This window comes from Lagopus leucura, unplaced genomic scaffold (genome assembly GCF_019238085.1).
Source record: "Lagopus leucura isolate 7727_CA_CO unplaced genomic scaffold, USGS_WTPT01 Super-Scaffold_760, whole genome shotgun sequence".
Classification (NCBI taxonomy): domain Eukaryota; kingdom Metazoa; phylum Chordata; class Aves; order Galliformes; family Phasianidae; genus Lagopus; species Lagopus leucura.
Window position 1 is genome coordinate 12,913,113 of NW_024962257.1, and position 17,349 is coordinate 12,930,461.

The 17,349-nt window shown below is 64.6% G+C and overlaps 3 protein-coding genes across 4 annotated transcripts; all 3 read left to right on the forward strand.

The window, feature by feature from the left end:
* The first annotated feature begins 1,560 nt into the window (after positions 1-1,560).
* LOC122176311 (septin-12-like) lies at positions 1,561-9,960 on the forward strand. Of its 2 annotated transcripts, XM_042864721.1 has the most exons (11): positions 1,561-1,615; positions 3,240-4,094; positions 7,602-7,775; positions 8,044-8,172; positions 8,298-8,379; positions 8,459-8,596; positions 8,679-8,796; positions 8,878-8,973; positions 9,048-9,144; positions 9,296-9,347; positions 9,463-9,960. In XM_042864721.1, exons 1-11 carry the CDS (start codon positions 1,561-1,563, stop codon positions 9,611-9,613), a joined length of 1,947 nt encoding a protein of 648 aa, XP_042720655.1. In that variant the 3' UTR covers positions 9,614-9,960. The 2 variants fall into 2 exon arrangements, with proteins under 2 accessions (XP_042720655.1, XP_042720656.1); XM_042864722.1 differs by lacking the exons at positions 1,561-1,615; positions 3,240-4,094 and adding an exon at positions 4,929-5,050.
* Positions 9,961-10,052: 92 nt separating this feature from the next.
* On the forward strand, positions 10,053-11,271 carry LOC122176325 (myeloid-associated differentiation marker-like). The gene has a single exon (XM_042864743.1). The coding sequence runs from the start codon at positions 10,291-10,293 to the stop codon at positions 11,155-11,157; it is 867 nt and encodes a 288-aa protein (XP_042720677.1). The 5' UTR covers positions 10,053-10,290; the 3' UTR covers positions 11,158-11,271.
* A 2,009-nt stretch (positions 11,272-13,280) lies between these two features.
* On the forward strand, positions 13,281-17,285 carry LOC122176323 (cytoplasmic phosphatidylinositol transfer protein 1-like). Its single transcript, XM_042864741.1, is given in 11 exon segments — positions 13,281-13,363; positions 14,226-14,305; positions 14,462-14,610; positions 15,411-15,499; positions 15,620-15,627; positions 15,713-15,784; positions 15,901-15,996; positions 16,074-16,229; positions 16,293-16,356; positions 16,931-17,112; positions 17,114-17,285. Coding segments are annotated over 10 exon segments (948 nt in total). The 5' UTR covers positions 13,281-13,363; positions 14,226-14,257; the 3' UTR covers positions 17,198-17,285.
* The last annotated feature ends 64 nt before the right edge of the window (positions 17,286-17,349 follow it).

Genomic DNA, 17,349 nt, shown 5'->3' on the forward strand with positions numbered 1-17,349 from the left:
GCTGTGTGAGCTCCTCCAACCACTCTACTGACGTAGAAATCCCACTCTTGGGCTGGGAAATGCCCTAAAACCCTCTTGCTGAGCTGTATGCATCTCTGTGCCTCCTCTGAGCCTCTGCAAGCTGCCCCCAAAGGGCTCCAAAATCCCCTCTGCGTTGCTGCAAACTGCTCCATCCTGCTCCCAGCTGCTGCTCCAGAACCTCCCTGAGCATCCCTAAAGGGCCCCAACAGCTCTGCAGGGTGCCAGGATTATTTTCTCTTCTGAAAAAAAAGTCCTTTAAAATCAGCTCGGCACTTTGGGGAGCCCCAAAATGCCCCGAGTGATTCCAACCCTGCAGATCCACTGAGCACCTGGGCTGCCCCAGGAACCTCCCCCCGCGTGGCCCCAAAAGCCAACAGCGCTCCAAGCAGCTCTCAAGCTCCTCCAAACTCTTCTGAAACTCCTTGAAGTGGCTGAAAACGCACCGAAAGAAATATCCTGCAGCAGCTCGAAAGCACTCCAAGCCTTCCTCTGAAGGGCCCTGCGAGGTCTCAAGTGCTCCCAAGCCCTCTGCGAGGCCCCAGAAATGCCTGCAGACCCTTCTGGGACCCCTCCTGCCAGGGATGCTGAATGCTATGGACCTTCTCCAGCGGCGCTGCAGAGATCTCTGCGTTCCAGTGCTCCCCGAATCCCCCTTGAGGTGGCTGTGGGGCCGTATCAGCAGCCCCCGGTGTTGGGTCCCAGCCCACCTCCGTGCCATTGGAGAGCCCCGAATGTCGTTCCTAAAGATGAACACGTTTACCCACCATAGGTTTATGGTTTTGCAGAACAATCGTGGCTCCAAAAGTCACTGAGGGCTGCAGGAATTGTCTTGGAACTCTCTGCTCCCTGCTCAGTGTGGCATTGGATCAGTTGGCACATCCCCGTGGGTGCTCCTGGATGCAGGACAAGGATGCTCTGGGACAAGGACAAGGACAAAGATGCTCCAGGATGCAGCACCATGGGAACTCAAATGCCCAGCAAACCCCAGCCCTAAACGCACAGCCTGAAATTCACACTTTTCTCCTCTTTTCCAAGCAGGAAATCACTGCGAGTACAGAAAGTCCTCACATGCCCCCCCCTCCCACAGCCAACAGAGCCGGGTTGGGTGGGCGCTGGGAGCAACCCTTGGAGGGGGGGGAGGGAGATTGCAGGTCGGAGACCCCTTTGCTGCCCTCCGTGGGGCCGGGGAGGGGATTCCCAGCTCTGCCCGTGGCTTTCAGGGGGGGAAAGGGCCGCAGCATCGCGATGGGGCCGGAGAGGACGGGACCCCCCGGAACCAGCCGGCAATGCCGCGCCTGTGAGATGCGGGTGGGGGGGATCCGGCCGGGGCGGGATGCGGGCAGTACCTCCCCCCGCCGCCCCCGCCCCCTGCAGCCCTCCCCTCCTCCTCCCGCTCTTTCACCTCCTCCTCCTCCTCTCGCTCCTCTCCCGCACAACCCGGGGCAGCCGCCGCCGTCCCGGCCCGATCCGCTGCTCCGCTCCGGCTCCACTCCGTTCTGCGGTTCCCATGCGGGGCGGCCCCGCGTCCACCCCCCGCCCATGGCCCGGCTCTCGGTGAAGGAGCACCTGGACGGGATCCTCAGCGACTTCGAAGGTGAGGTCGGGACCCCCCGCCCCGAGCCTCACCCGCAGCCGCGTTTCCCCGTGGGCGCGTGAAAGGCTCTCCCCGCGTGTATCTCCGCGTGTACGTACGTGTGTGAATGGTCTGGATGGTCCATGTGTGTCTCTGCACCGCCCCACGCGTGCATCCCGAGACCGAGCGTGGGCTTCTCCCACTCTATGCAACCGAACGGGGCTAGCCAGCTTTGCCGGGGGGGAGGGGGGATCCGGCAACAGCGAGACTTGGCTTTTTTGGGGGTGTGTGTTTGTCTTTTCTCCCCCCCTTTTTTATCTTCCTTTCAGCCCCAACTCCCCGCCCCCCCCCCCAATCCCCTTCTCCGCCGCTCGCCGGGGTCGGGAAGGGGCAGCTCGGGGAGGAGCGGGCGGAGAAATCCGACCTGGGGCGGCTGCTGCCCTCGGCGGGAGGAATGCAGCACCTACCGGGGGGGCACGGGGTTCAGCGGTGGGAGAAACGCGAGGAAGGGGAGGGTGCAGAACCCCTTGTCTCTCTCCACCGCCCTCCCCGGCAGCCCCGGGCTGGAACATACCTGCCGGCCCAGAGCTGTTATTAGCATCACCCCCGCCCCGACCCCTGACCCCTGTGCCCAGCCCCGGGCACAGGGCGGTGACCTGGGGAGGGGACGGGGCACCGAGCCCCAGCTCGGCCTCTTTGCCCAGGGTCCCCATCATCCCCCAGGTCCCCATCATCTCCCGGGTCCCCATTACCTCTGGGTCCTTATCATCCCCTGTGCCCATCAGTTCAGGTCCCCATTTCTCCCTTATCCCCATCGCTCCCCGTGCCCGTTCCCATCACCCGCTGCTGACGGGGCCTCGTGCTGCACACACGGCAGAGCGGCGGGGGGATGGGGGGGGCGCCGTGGGAGCTTCAGCTCCCGGCGCTCTCCGTGGGGAGCCGGCACCAAACGGAGCCGCTGGGGCGGATCTGGCAGGAGCGCAGTTCCCAGGGGGGCCGCACTGCCGCTTCCTGCCTGTGGGAGGGGTTAATGGGGGTGGGGGGGTCCCTCCATGCAGACCCACCGCGGCGCTGCAGCCAGAGGAGAGCAGCTCCCAGAGTAGTGGAGTGCCCCGATGGTGCCCAAAGGGCTGCGAATGGACGGGGGGAGCACGAGGAGCGTTCAGCCCCAGGACACAGCACGGGTCCTGACCCCCCCGTATGCATCTGCCTGCTTGTGGTGGAGGCTCAGAGCCCTCCTGGCAGGGGCAGTACAGCTGTAGGGTGGGAGTGCCATCTGATGGCTGTGCCATCAGTAGGCTTCAGGGTTAACGCACCGGAATAAGGCAGGGATCCTGCGCTGAGCTGTGCTGAATGCAGGGGGAGAGCAGCAGCTTGGGCAGGGATCTGGTTACGTGGGGCCGGATCCCTTACAGGGGAATAAAGCGGGCACTGTGCGGTGCGGGGAGCCGGGAGCCACGGCACCAACCCACAGATAAGTGCTGGGGAACAAAGCCGAGGGGCCGGCAGCACCGATCTGGTTTCCCATCTGGGCTGGGCTCACAGACGGCCCTTTGGCACCCGGTGCACGGGGTTGCAGTGCCTACTAAAGTTGCAGTGCCACCGAGCCCCAGTGCTGCCCTCACACCTCTCCGTCTCTCCCCAGCCCTCAAGAAGTCGTTCGAGGCAGAGGATGCAGGTGATGCTCCCGGATCCCCCACTGCGTCCCCGCTGCCTGCGAGTGCCACCGAGAGCCACCGGGTGCTGCAGCCCGGCCCTGCACCACACAGCCCATTGCTGCGGGGTCAGCACCGTGCCGGCCGGGCTCCTGGCAGCATCACCTCCTTCCAGAGCCACACAGGGCCGGGCAGCGACGGTGAGAGCCTGCGCAGCTCCAGCTCCAGCCTGGAGAGCCCCGCGGCCCCCCAGCCTCCTGCAGCCTCCCTGGCTGCCGACTCCTGCTTGAAGAAAGTGCCATCGCACGGCTGCGTCTTCCCAGTGGAAGCAGAATGTTCCCTGCATGTGGCCGCCGGGCACAGCTCGCTGCCAGCACTGGACCTGCACATCGCCGAGGAGCCAGGAATCCCCCTGCCAGCCCCACACCCCACACAGCCATGGGGTGCCCACAGCCCCTCTGCCCTGCTCCACACCCGCCTGCCTTCCTCCTCCTCCTCCTCAGGTGGTGAGATGGCCCCAGGGCTGCCCCGCACCCAGCTCAGGGTCAGTCTCAGTGCCAGCCCCCGCCTGGCTCGCCCGACCCCCCTGGCTGTCACTGCAGCCACCGGTCCTGGGGAGGGGCTGCTCCCCCCAGCTGCACCCTTCAAGCTGGTGTCACAGCCACAGACGGTGCAGGTGAGCTCCCAGCCTGCCTTCCTCGGCGGGGTGGTGCTGGGGCCAGGCACCCCATTGGCACTGAGGAACATCGGCAGCACCGGCCCCACCGTGGGGAGCTGCTTGGTGATGCCACGAGGTCTCAGCCAGGCTGCAGATGGATGCTGTGCCACGGTGACACCGGAGCACGGTAGGACTCGCTCCTCCCCTCTGTCCTTTCTCTGGGTGTGACACTGCCACCTCGTGCCACCACTGCTGGTGCTGGGGACTGGTGGTGGTGGGGATGTGGTCACAGTAGTCAAAGCCTCTCAGGATCCCTGAGCCGTTGCTCCCATCTCCACGTTGTTCCTGTGCTGGTTGCTGCTTTCATGATAGTGGAGATGTGTGATGGCCACGTGTTCCAGGTACCACTTGAATGTGTGGCTGTTGGTGGCAGTGAGTGGCACCGTGCCCTGCTCAAGAGCCACCATGCAGCCTGGCAGCGCCCCGTGTCCCCTCCATCCCCTTGCCCTGGGGAGCCCGGTCACAGCACGGGGCCACAAGGCACCAGGCTCAGCTGCATCCCCATCCATCCCCAGGGCACTGCCGTCCTCGGGGCCGGACGCCACGGTGGCCGCCTGTTTGTGTGCCTGGGGAGAGCTGTCTGTGTGCCTGGGGAGCACTGCTGTCTCTCTCAGGTGTCTCGCATGCCGCCGTCGCCGCGGCTTTAAGTACTGACGCGCGCAAAGGCATCCATCCCTCCATCCCTCCATCCATCCCTCCGCTCGGGGCTGCGTGAATCATGCGGCAGCAATGCCCGTGGCCGAGCCGGCCCGGCAGCGCCCGCGCTGGGGGACACGCTGGGGACAGTGGTTCGGGTGCTGGGGACGGGATGGGATGGGTCACGGAGTGGGCGTGAGCCGGAGGGCAGCGGGCGGGCGCCGGGACGGGGACGGTGCGCTCCCGGGCGCGCTCCTCTTTTCAGGAAGCGCCGAGCTTCTCTCCACGGCCGCCCCGTTTCACTTCCACCCAGCGCCCACGCAGCGCCCCGGGGTGAGGAGGAGGAGGAGGAGGAGCGGAGGAGGGGCCGTGGGCTGCAGCCTCCTCCTGCCTGCACCCCAGGAGTTATTCGGCCGGTGAGCGGTGTCCGGCTCGTGGTGCAGCGAGGTAGGGGTGGCCGAGGGCGCGGGGCGAAGGGCAGGGTGGGTGTGCAGGTCCCTTGGTGTGTGGCGTGGGGCTGCTTGCTGTCACTACCGGATTTCAGTCCCCATTGACACGGCAGGGCTCACTTCTCACTTCTGCTTCTGCTTGCGGCTCTGCTTGTGTCTCTGGCCATGGGGACAACCGTCGCTGCTGTCCCTTCGGGTTGTGTGTGGCACCGCCACTGCGGCATGGCCACTGCAGGCTCTTCCATGGGCTGGGAACCCGCACCCCATTGCCCTCCATCTGTGCAATGGAGCTTCTGGGTCACGGGGCCGCAGTCCTGGCGATGCGCGCTCCTTTCCCATCCCCTCCTGCCCACCTCCACCCCCTGAGCTTATTACAGACTTCCTGGCCAACATGCCGATTAACGCCGCATCAGTAATTAAACCATGCTGGGAGACCACGAACCCGGGTTTACCCGTCCCAGCCTGGAAAATAAACCCTCCTCAATTAGCCCGGAACAGGTCTGTCTGCAGGGAGCCATTATCCGGGGCCACATGAAGGGATAATGTTTGTGTCTGCTTGGCTTTGCCATCGGCACGGCTTGGCACAGCGCAGCACAGGGTGGGAGGTGACGGCCGTGCTGGGAGCCTGGTGTGGGTGCCACCCTGGGAGGACGTGGGCACCTCACAACCCAGCGGTGAGGAGGCGTGAGGGGCAGGTAGGGGGTCTGCTGCTCAGGGTGGGTTTGGGGAGCAGAGGATGAAAGGGGATGCGCAGGGCTGTGCTGTGAGCAGGTGGCACTCTGTGGTGGCCGCGGGGGGGACAGCAGCAGTAGCTCTGTTACTCGGTTCCGGATCTGTCCTGGTGACTGTGATGCTGCGGTGGGTGCATGGGGGGTTGGGTGCTGTGCTGAGTGGTGGGCAGGACTGGATAGGGCCCTGCAGGCAGCGCCCTGCCACCACCTCCCCCCCTTCACCCACCCCCCCCCAGCCAAGTGGGTGTCACTGCTGTCACCAGGAAGTCCTGGTGTTTTGACATTTCCGAGGAAAGCCCCAGCTGAGTGGGAGGGTGCTGTGGTCAGAGCCCGGCTCCTGCTGGGCTGTGTCAGGTTTGGAGGGGAACATCTTCCCCCTGGGAGCACCCTGGGGTGGTGTCACCAGGGCATCCCATCTCGGCTGCTGCTGTCCCCAGCTCTAGTTGTTGTCTGGCACCCACAAGTGGGCACGGGGTGCCCAGGCCCCCTCTCTGAGATGCCATTTCTGCACGTCTGCTCCATCCACCTCCCAGCATCTTCAGGCCAGGTGCTGCGTGTCCCTCGTCTCCAGGCCACATGGCACATGGCTGTGCCGGCAAGCTGCCGCCCGAGCCTTACTGGTGCCAAGAAATGGGCTGGCACATATGTGCCATGCAGGGAGGCTGCAGCGTGGGCCGGGGGACGCAGGCGCCGTGGGGCACTGCGGCATCGGGGTGGGCAGTGCTGGGCGTAGGGGTCCCCGGTGCCTGAACACCCAATGCCAGGTGAGTGACAGCGCGTGCTCCCCTTGCCCTTTGGAGACCTGGAGTTGTGCAGCCGGGACACCCATGCGATGGGTGCTGGGGTGATGGGGGGATGCTTGGAGGAAAGGGTGTCACTGTGCTGAGGTTCCCATTGCCGCTGGCGGGGCTTGGGGCTGAGCGTAGAATGGGCAAACTCAGTGCAGGGGTGGGAGAGGAGGGGAGGCGGGGAGGCTGGGTTTTTGCCATGCTGGGCATGTGCGGGAGCAGCCAGGCTGCAGCCTGTATTTGAGCCCGGTAGGGTTGGGACCAGGTTGCAGTGCTGCGGTGACAGGGACCGGGGACAGCCTCATCCTCAGGAGGCTGTGTGGGAGTGGGGACAGCGCATCATCACGGAGGTAGGACCCAAACAATGGCTGTGCCAGGAGGGAAGGAGGAGGGGGAGGAGGAGGGGAACAGACAGCTCTGGGGGCCCTCAGCCACCACACAAAGGCTGGGGCGGGGGTCTCGGCTGCATGCCTTGTGGTTGCCAGGCTGCTAGTCACCCGGTGGCCTTGCGATGGCACCGCTACTGTCACCCACTGTCACCTCCTCGGGGCCAGCTGTGTGTCAGCACCAGCACCACAGTGCTGCCACAGTGCCGGGAGCGATGTGGAGTGACACATCGTGTGCCATGCCCAGAGCCCCCTGTGTGCACCAAGGCTGTGAGGCGAGGTGTTCACCGGGGAGGCGGTGCTGGTGGCCGTGCTGGTGACACCACCGCTTGTGGAGCTGCGGGGGGGGCACGATGGAGGGCACAGGTGGCTGTGGGCACCAGGATGTTGGCAGAGCCCCAGTGATGCCACTAAGGGACAGCCTCGTCCCCATGGTGCCAGGAGGTGGCATGCCCCGTTGCCGTGCTTCACCTCGCCGGCTGCCAGGAATGCGCCGGGGCTGTGTGCCCACTGGCGTGGCTGCTGCTGGGGCAACGGCAGCAGGGTGAGCAGCACCGAAGGCATCCGGCTGTCCTCCTGGGAATGGTAGTGTGCTGGGTGCTGGTTTTGGGGTGTCCTGCTGACACTGTGTTCACCCTGCACAGGGAGCAGCCTGGAGCCCCAGGAGCGCAGCATGGAGGCAGCGGCCGTGCCCCAAGAGTTGCCCCCTGACCGTGGGGTGCACGAGCTGTTTGGGTACGTGGGGATCGAGGCCGTGCTCGAGCAGATGAAGGTGAAGACCATGAAGATGGGCTTTGAATTCAACATCATGGTTGTCGGTGAGCGCCTGCAGGGTTTGGCTGCTGGGAATCTGATGCCACCGTGTGGGCAGAGAGTTGGGGAACTCAGGCTTTGGGGAGACTGAAGCAACAAGAGACTGAAGAAGGATGGGTCTCATAGTGCAGTGGCGTGGCTGTGCTCCCTGCACACCAGGAGTTGGGCATCCCAGCTTTGTCCTGCAGGATTGGGGTGCTCCCAAACAGAGCTATGGTGGGGGGTTATAAATGCATGGGAGGGGACAATGTGGAGCCGTTCATGTCCTCACAGGGCAGAGCGGGCTGGGGAAGTCCACCATGGTGAACACCCTCTTCAAGTCCAAGGTGAGCCGCAAAGCCTCGCAGCCTGGCCAGGAGGAGCGCATCCCAAAGACGGTGCAGCTGCAATCAGTCACCCATGGTAAGGTCACCAATGTGTCCACAAAGCCATGGGAGAGGGAGGGGATGGGGGGTGAGTGAGATGGAAGGGACCCCCACCTCGGTCTCCTGCTTCTGCTTAATGCACGGATCCCGCTGATCCCACAGTCATCGAGGAGAAGGGTGTGAAGATGAAGCTGACGGTGACGGACACGCCGGGATTTGGCGACCAGATCAACAACGACAACTGGTAGGAAACAGCCACTGTGGTGGCATTTGGGAGAGGCTAAACCCCAACGGGGCTGCTCTGATCCATCCCCTGTCCCCAGCTGGGAGCCCATCATCAAGTACATCAACGAGCAGTACGAGCGGTACCTGCGCGAGGAGATCCTCATCACCCGCAAGAGGAAGATCCCGGACAGCCGGGTGCACGGCTGCGTGTATTTCATCCCCCCCACGGGGCACTGGTGAGCACCACGGCGGTGACCCTGCACCCATGGGTGCTGCCAAGGGGTGGCAAGGTGACAGCTGTCCCCCCCCCTCAACCAGGCTGCGTCCCCTCGACCTGGAATTCATGCGGAGGCTGAGCAAGATCGTCAACGTGGTGCCGGTGATTGCCAAGGCTGACACGCTCACTCTGGAGGAGCGGGAGGAGTTCAAGCAGCGGGTGAGGGGAGGCACAGGGGGCTCCTGGCCCTCCTGCCCCCCTGCTGTTGTCCGGCAGCCCCTTACACCCCGTGTCCTGCAGATCCAACGGGACCTGAAGGCCCACGCCATCAGCGTGTACCCGCAGGAGGATTTCGATGAGGACCCAGATGACCGGTTGCTCAATGATAGGATCCGGGTGAGTGTTGGGAGGCTGGCGCAGGGGGGAGAGTGGGGGCACCCTGGGGTGACCTTGTTCCCTGGATCCCAAAGGAGAAGATCCCATTCGCCGTGGTGGGGGCGGACCAGGAGCACCAGGTGAACGGCAAACGGGTGCTGGGCCGCAAGACCAAGTGGGGCATCATCGAAGGTAAGGGCAGCTCACAGCGTCCCCAAGGAACGGGACCGGGCTGCCACCAGGGCACCTCGCGGGGAGCAGCGCCCAGAGGTGCACCCCTGCATGGTGGGTGCTGTCCCCGCGGCACAGAGCCGACCCCACAGCTCTCTGCCTTGCCTTGCAGTGGAGAACCCGGCACACTGTGAGTTCCCCATGCTGCGGGACCTGCTCATCCGGTGAGCCGGGGTCGGGGTCACACCTCAGAGCACCCCGAGCTGGGCAGCTGGCTCTGGGCGCCCCGAAGCTGCAAGGGGTGCATGAGAGTAACACGATGCCTTGCTCCCCGGGCAGGTCCCACCTGCAGGACCTCAAGGACATCACCCACAACGTGCATTACGAGAGCTACCGCGTGCGGCGGCTGAACGAGAGCAACCGGCCGGCGCCGAGCTCCAACAACGGGCTGCCAGGCAGGGATGAGGATGGGGACGAGAGCAACCTCTGAGCCCTGGGGCCCTACCCCATGGCAGCACCCGGCCCCCACCCCACAGTGACTGTGCCACCTCAGCTTGCAGCCGCCCCAGCCCACGAGGACAAACAGAGGGGGCTCCCCGGGTGTCCCCGAGCTCTGCTGAGACGCCCGGAGCCCGCTCAACATTAAAGGTGAAAACGGAACCTTCAGCATCTGCCGTCCCGCAGTGCCACCCTCTGTGCTGACAGCCCCATAGGTGGCAGCAGGACTCCCTGCCACCGCCCCGCTGGTGCCCGGACTTTGAGCCGCTTATCGGCTGCGGCCGCACCAGGAGGCGGCACCCAGGGGTGCGGAGCTACACCCAACCGCTCCCTGATGGGCACGTCCTGATGGGTGGTGGGGGAAGGGGGGGGGTGTCAGGTTAAGGGGGGAGTCGTTCCTGACCCCAACCCCTCGCTCACACATGGCACGGTGTGGGGTCTACTGGGAGCAGCTGTTGGGGAGCTCAGGAGGCCGCGTTTTGCCCCCGCCCCAGGGCAGGGCACGGGCTGGCTGCCAGCACGCTGCCCCCCCTCGGCTCGATCTGCAAGGCTCAGCCCCGTGTTAATGATCCACCCACAGCTGGCTGCGCCGTGCTGGTGGCAGCAGTGGGGCCGGGGGGCCCGGTGCCCCACCCTGAGTCCCGGCAGCCCTACAGGCACGACGCAGCCATGGCGGTGGTGTCGGTGAACTGGAGGGCCGTCACCTCCTGGGTGGGCATCGCACGGCTTTTCGCCGTCCTGCTGTCCTGCCTCTCCTTCAGCCTGGTGGCCTCCACCGGTAACTTCAGAGGGCCCTACGGGACGTGGTGCATGTTCACCTGGTGCTTCTGCTTCGCCGTCACGCTGTTGGTGCTGCTGCTGGAGCTGCTGGAGCTGCCCCCCAAGCTGCCCGTCTCCTGGGACGACCTGACGGCCGCCTTCGCCATGCTGGCGGCCCTGATGGTGTTCACCAGCTCCGTGGTGTTCCCATCCGCCTTCATCTCCAGCCCCTGTACGGGTGCCCGCTGCGCACGCCAGGCGGCCGCCACCGCCATGTCCTGCCTTTGCTTCCTGGCCTACGCCCTTGAGGTGGGGCTCACCCGCGCCCGCCCGGGGGACATCAGCAGTTTCCTCTCCACCGTACCCGGCTTGCTGAAGGTGTTCGAGGCTTACGTCGCCTGCCTCATCTTCTCCCTGCTGGATTACTACAGCTCTTACGCCGGCTTGCAGTGGTGTGTGGCCGTCTACTCCATCTGCTTCATCATCACGCTCCTCATCATCCTCTTAACCATCGGCCGCTGCCTCAGCTACATGCCCTGCCCGCTGGAGAAGGTGCTGGTGGCCTACAATGCTCTGGCCCTGCTGATGTACCTCACTGCTGTCATCATATGGCCGCTGTACAGCTTCAACGGCCGCAGCCGGCCCAATCCCTGCAATACGGACTGCTGGTGGAACAAGAGCCTCGGCGTCACCTTCCTCACCATCTTCAACTTCCTCGCCTATCTCGTGGACCTCGTCTACTCCACCAGAATGGTCTTCATCAGGGCCCCTTCCTAAGGGATGGGGGGTTATGGGATGCAGTGCCGCGTGGGGCCAGGGGATGCAGAGCTGAGGAAGAGGCCGATGCCTCGGAAAGCTCCATCCCACCAGCCGTATGGGGTGCTGGGTGCTCTGGGGGTCGGGGGGGGGGGGGGGCTTTGGGATTAAATTGGGTCGTTTTTTGCTTTTTTCTGCCTCTCTGCTTTCTTCCCCTTTGGCTGTGGGTGGGAGCGCTGCCCCACAGCAGCCCTGAGCGGCTGGGCAGGGTCAGGGGGGCACCGGGTTCCCCCTCTCTCCCACCCACTGCAGGTCAGCGGAGCACAATCAGGAAAAACCCAAGCTGGCTGCCTTTACTTGGCACCTGCACGGGGTCCTGTGGAACGGGTTTGGGAGGAATGCAGCTGCTGGGGGGGCCAGATCCCCGAGCACTGACTGTGCTGTCACCGGGGTGGGAGCCCCATTGCTCAGGGCACGCTGGCTGCATGGCCATGCATGCGTTACTCCGTGGCGGTGGAACCAGGACGTTCCCTGCCTGGGGACACACACAGTGCCACCCATGTCCCTGTGGTCCCTCTGGGTGTGGCACAGCACGGTGGCACTCCGGGAAGAAGGATGCAGAGCAGGGAGGTGCCCAGCAGGGAGGGCACCCTCCACTGCACTCCCAGATGTGTGCTGGGCACCCAGGGTGTCCCCACGCTGTCCCCAAGCCATGCTGTGCCCCTACATTCTGCATCCCCAGGCTCTGCACTGCTGTCAGCGCCCATTCGCAGGCTGTGCTCCACCTGCTCCTTCCCCAGTGCCACCACCATCGCTCCAGCACCTTGTCTACATCACCTCCCATCCCACGGCCATGTCCTCTTGTGGGGACAGCACTGCTTGACCTTCCCCCCCTCCTCCCAGCAGGGCCATGCTGGGCCACTGGAGCCACTCACAGCCTCCCAAGGCAGAAATTTTTTGAGCAAATAAAGGAAAAGCCACACACCCCAGCTCAGCCCTGCCCAGCACTGAGCAGAGCTATTTTTAGGGCTGGAGTTGATTGAAATTCATGGAGGAAAGGCACGGCAGCACGTGGCGGCTGTGCTGGTGAGGAGCTGCAGTGCTTTGTGGTGGTGGCACATCAGCTACGGTGGGGCTGGAGTGCAGGTAGGGGCTGGGCTGGGGGGTGGGCACTGGGAGGCACTGGGGATGTAGCATAGCACAGGGCATGTGGTGCTACCAGGACCTGCTGAGCCCTCGTGGGCGCACAGAGCACTGGCAGCAGATGATGTTGGGTTGGAGCTTACCAGTGTTCTGCTGTGCTGTGCTATGGGGAGCCCCAGTGCCAGGCCAAGGGGAGCCCCAGTGCCATTCTGTGGGGAGCACTATGCCATGCTATGCGGAGGACTGATGCTATGCTATGGGATGACCTGGTGCCATGCCATGAGGAGCACTGGTGTCACACTATGGGGAGCACCAATGCGATGCTATGGGGAGCCCCACTGCTATAGGGAGGGCTGGTGCCGTGCTATGGGATGGACTGATGCTCTGCTGTGGGGAACACCAACACCATTCCATGAGGAGCACTGGTGTCATGCTATGGGGAGCACCAATGCCATGCTATGGGGAGGACTGATACCATGATATGGGATGAATTGGTGCCATGTAATGGGGAGTACCAATGCTGTGCCACGAGGAGCCCCAGTGCCATGCTATGGGGAGCCCCGTTGCCATTCTATGGGGAGGACTGCTGCCATGTAATGGGAAGCACCAGTGCCATTCCATGAGGAGCACTGGTTTCATGCCATGGGGAGCCCTAGTGCCATTCTATGGGTAGGACTGATGTCATGCTGTGGGATAAACTGGTGCTATGGTATGAGGAGAACTGGCATCATTCTGTGCCATACTATGGGGAGTCCCTGTGCCACGCTGTGCCACACTATGGGGAGCACTGGTGCCATACCACGGGGTGAACTGGTGCCATAGTATGGGGAGCATTAATGCCACGCTATAGGGAGCCCCAGTGCCGCGCTATAGGGCACACCGGTGCCGTGCTGCGCCGTGCTATGGAGCTTCCCGGTGCCAGTGCAGTGGCGGAGCGGTGCCGGTGCGCGGCGGATTCCTCCCCCTAGGGGTCGGTGTGCGCCGGAACGGCGGTGCGGGAGGCGGCAGCTCATGCGCACGGTCCGGGGCGGCCGGGACACGGCGGGGAGCCGGGCAGCGGAGAACGGAACCGGCGAGGACCCGGGTGAGTGCGGCGGGGCCGGGGCGGGGACCCCCACTCACAGCCCTGAAGGTGGCGGGCGCTGCCCGGGAGATGCACGGGGCGGGTGGCGGGGAAGGGCGATGGAGCCCCCGGACCCTCTGTCCCGGTGAGCGGTGGGAGGCAGCGCGGTGGTCCCCGGGCTGTCCCGCTGTCACCCGGCTGTGCCACACGCCACGGCCACCTCTGTCGCTGTCGCTGTGTCAGCCCGCGCGGATGAGGGGCGGCTTCTTCCCCATCAGCTGGAAGCCCCCGGGATGTCCCTGTGTTCCCCGGTGTCCCCGGCCGGACCAGTCGCGCCCGGGCAACCCCATCCGCCTCCCCCGGAGGGGCAGGTCTGAGTCAGCTCGGGGTCACTGCGTGAGGCTGTGTCCTCACCGTGTCCCCGCCGTGTTCCCTGCGGATGGAGTACTCCATGGAGCTGGGGGGAGCGGGACAGCCCGGCAGTGCCCCACCCGGGACCAGTGTCACCCCGGAAAGGGACTCAACGGAACCCCGACCTCGTGGGGACACGGCACGGGTGGAGCAGAACTGGGGTGTTCAGGGTCTGTCTCCACGGGCACCAGCAAGTGTGATGCCACCCATCACTGGATGGGAACACAGCACCCCCATGGGTGGTGCTGTTTGGGGGTGTGCTCCAAGACAGCTGCACCAGCGTCTGCACGGCAAGGAAGGGGTTAAGGCACGCTGCGAGGTATCGGGGTGTCCCCAACCAGGGGTACACCCGGGCAGCTCCTCGTACCGGTGACCTCACGGCATTGCCATAGCAACGCCGCATGAAATCACCGGCGCCAACGTGAGCATCCAGCCCGGCACCCCGCTGTCACCACGCACCGTGTCCCCCCAGGATGAGCTGTGCCCACGTGTGACCCTGCCACCATGCTGGTCAAGGAGTACCGCATCTGCATGCCACTCACCACCGAGGAGGTGAGCAGTGGGGGTCCCGTGCCACCCTCTGGGGGCGAGCACCGAGCTTTTGGGTACAGAATTCTCACTTCTGGGTGCGAGCCTGGGACCCCCTGGCACACCTCATCCCCGTGCCTGGTGCCTTTGGGGCTCAGCGTCCCCTCTCATCCACCGCAGTACCGTGTGGGGCAGCTGTACACCATCAGCAAGCACAGCCACCAGGAGAGTGAGAAGGGTGAGGGCGTGGAGGTGGTGCGGAACGAACCCCACGAGGACCCCGTGCACGGCCCTGGGCAGTTCACCGAGAAGCGTGTCCACCTCTCCAGGTGAGGCGTACAGCATGGGGAGGGATGGGGGTCCCAACCTGCCCGAACGCTGGGAGACATTGCTGTGCTGTGACCTCATCGTGCATGCCCCCATCCCTGCTCCCCAGATCTGCAGGGGATAGCATCACCCAGGCTGCAGCCACCTCAGGAGAGACGCACCCAACTTTGGGGCTGCAGGGATGCGCTCATCTCCTGCAGAAGCTCCATCTTCCAGGGGCTGCACCCATCTCTGGGGTGTGCATCCATCTCCTGAGGACGGCACCGTCTCCCAGTGCAGGGCTCAGCAGGGATCCAGGGGTGTCCCCATGTCCCTGCATTCAGCCCCAGGTGCCACGGGGTGGCTGCTGGCACACAGTGCTGCTGTCCCCGTGTCCCCGCCGCCAGCTGCGGCGTGTGGCCAAGAGCACTCCGGCTGCTCCCCCAGTAGGGAGCCACTGGCGTTAGACAGGATATTTTTAGCCACGGCACTCACGATTCTCCTCTCGGGGATGTTATTTATAACACCAGAAAATTAATCAAAAAAAAACACCACCCGGCTCCCCGCTGCTGGGAGGGAGGCAGCCCACACCGTGAGAGCCCAGGGTGGGGACTGGAGCATCGTGAGCACCGGGCTGTGGGGAGATGGAGTGGGCTTGGGGCAGGGATGGGGGTTCTGGGGCGATGGGACTCCTGGAGAAGGGATGAGGGGTCCAGGAGCTGTGCTTGGCGGGGTGGGGGTGGATGGCATCGGGCTGTGCCGTGCTCCTGGGCTGCACCCTGCCCTGCTGGCAGCACCGACCCTGTGCTGCCTTCCCCCACAGCAAGCTGCCCAGCTGGGCACGGGCGGTGACTCCCCGCATCTTCTACATCACGGAGAAGGCCTGGAACTACTACCCCTACACCATCACTGGTGAGTCCTGTTGTGAGGACGGGGCACTCGACACAGCCTGGCACCGCAGGGTCCTGGCACAAACTCACTTCTCTTTTTCTCCCCCCTCAATGCTGCTCTGTGCTGCCGGTGTCCCTGCAGAGTACACGGTAAGGGATTGGCATGGGGAGACCTGGTCCCTTTCCTCTGGGGTGGGTGTCCTCAGGGTGCAGCTCCTGGCTGCTCTCCCCACAGTGCTCCTTCCTGCCCAAGTTCTCCATCTACATTGAGACCAAGTACGAGGACAACTGCGGGGATAGCGAGAACGTGAGTGGCACTGCCCATGTCCCTCAAGTGTCCTTCCCTGAGACCCAGCAAACTCATTGCGGGGAACACATGTGGTTGCTGCCATCCCCTCTCACCCCCCCCCGTCCCCATCCCAGATCTTCCACAGCGATAAAATCCTGGGTGACCACGAGGTCTCCTTCCTGGACATCGCCTTTGATGAGATCCCCGAGCGCTACTACCGCAGCCTGGAGGTAACGGGGTTCTGGGGGTGCCCTGCTTGGGGTCCCCCCGCCCCCCGCCCGGCTCACAGCCCCGCTCTGTGCCCCAGGACCCCCGGTTCTTCAGCTCAGCCAAGACGGGCCGGGGGCCGCTGCGGGAGGGCTGGCGCCAGCACACCAAACCCATCATGTGTTCCTACAAGCTGGTGACCGTCAAGTTCGAGGTGTGGGGGCTGCAGACGCGGGTGGAACAGTTTGTGCACAAGGTGAGGGGGTGAGGGCACGGTGGGGGCCACACAGGTGTGGGGTACTGAGGGCCACTGTCACAGGTGATCCGGGACATCCTGCTGATAGGGCACCGGCAAGCCTTCACCTGGGTGGACGAGTGGTGCGGTGAGTCCCTGCCATTCCCCAAAGCCACCCACCCCACTGGTGTCCCATACCCCCATGCCCCTGCTCCAGCTCACTGCCTGCTTCCCTGCACGCCTGGGACCGCGCTGGGCAAGGCTTGGCCAAAGCAGCACTGTGGCCAGACAATCCAAAACAGCCACCATTGGGGTCACCACTGGGGCCAGTACAGCTCTCTGCCTTCCAGACAGGTTCCTGGGAAGGTTTGTGCCTTCAATGCGTGCCTGCAAGTGGCCACAGCCCAAAGCTAGGGAGCCAATACCCCTATTCCTCTGCCTGTACATACACCTTGGCACACACCAGTGGTCCCCATGCACATGGAGTGCCCCTGTATCCCCTACATGGCTCAGCATCCCCTGCCTGCACTATCTGCCTTTTTGTCCCCTCCCCATGGAATCCTGCTGCCACCCTCCTATTCCTGCCTTCCCCTCTGCCCCAGCCCTTGTCACCTCCCCTGTGTGCAGCTCAGCAGGGACGCCGTACTGAGGGCTGGCACCTCGAGGGACTGGGGGACGCTGGGGTTGCCAGAGGTGGCTGTGATCCCGCGTGTGCTCGGCAGGCATGACGATGGAGGAGGTGCGGCGGTATGAGAGAGAGACGCAGGAGGCCACCAACGAGATCATCGGCCTGGTGGCCCCCACCATTTCGGTCAGCGAGGTGGGGCAGCCCACAGCCACTCACTCGGCCCCCGCCAGTGCCCCCTCCACCCCTCTCGGCGACGACGCCCCCGACTTCCTCGCCCCCCCCCAAAGCTCGGCCCCGCAAGAAGTCAGCGCCGGAGACCCTGACGCTGCCTGCGCTGCGGGAACGTGCCAGCGCAGAGTGATGCCGCACCGCGCTGCTGCACCTTGCCACCTCCCCAGCCAGACTGTCCTCTGCTCCGTGCCAGCCCTGCCACCCGCCTCATCCCCTCCGACAGCTGCTGACCCCAAAGGGGGGACCTGCCATCAGGGCACATGGGAGCCTTGTGGGGTTGTC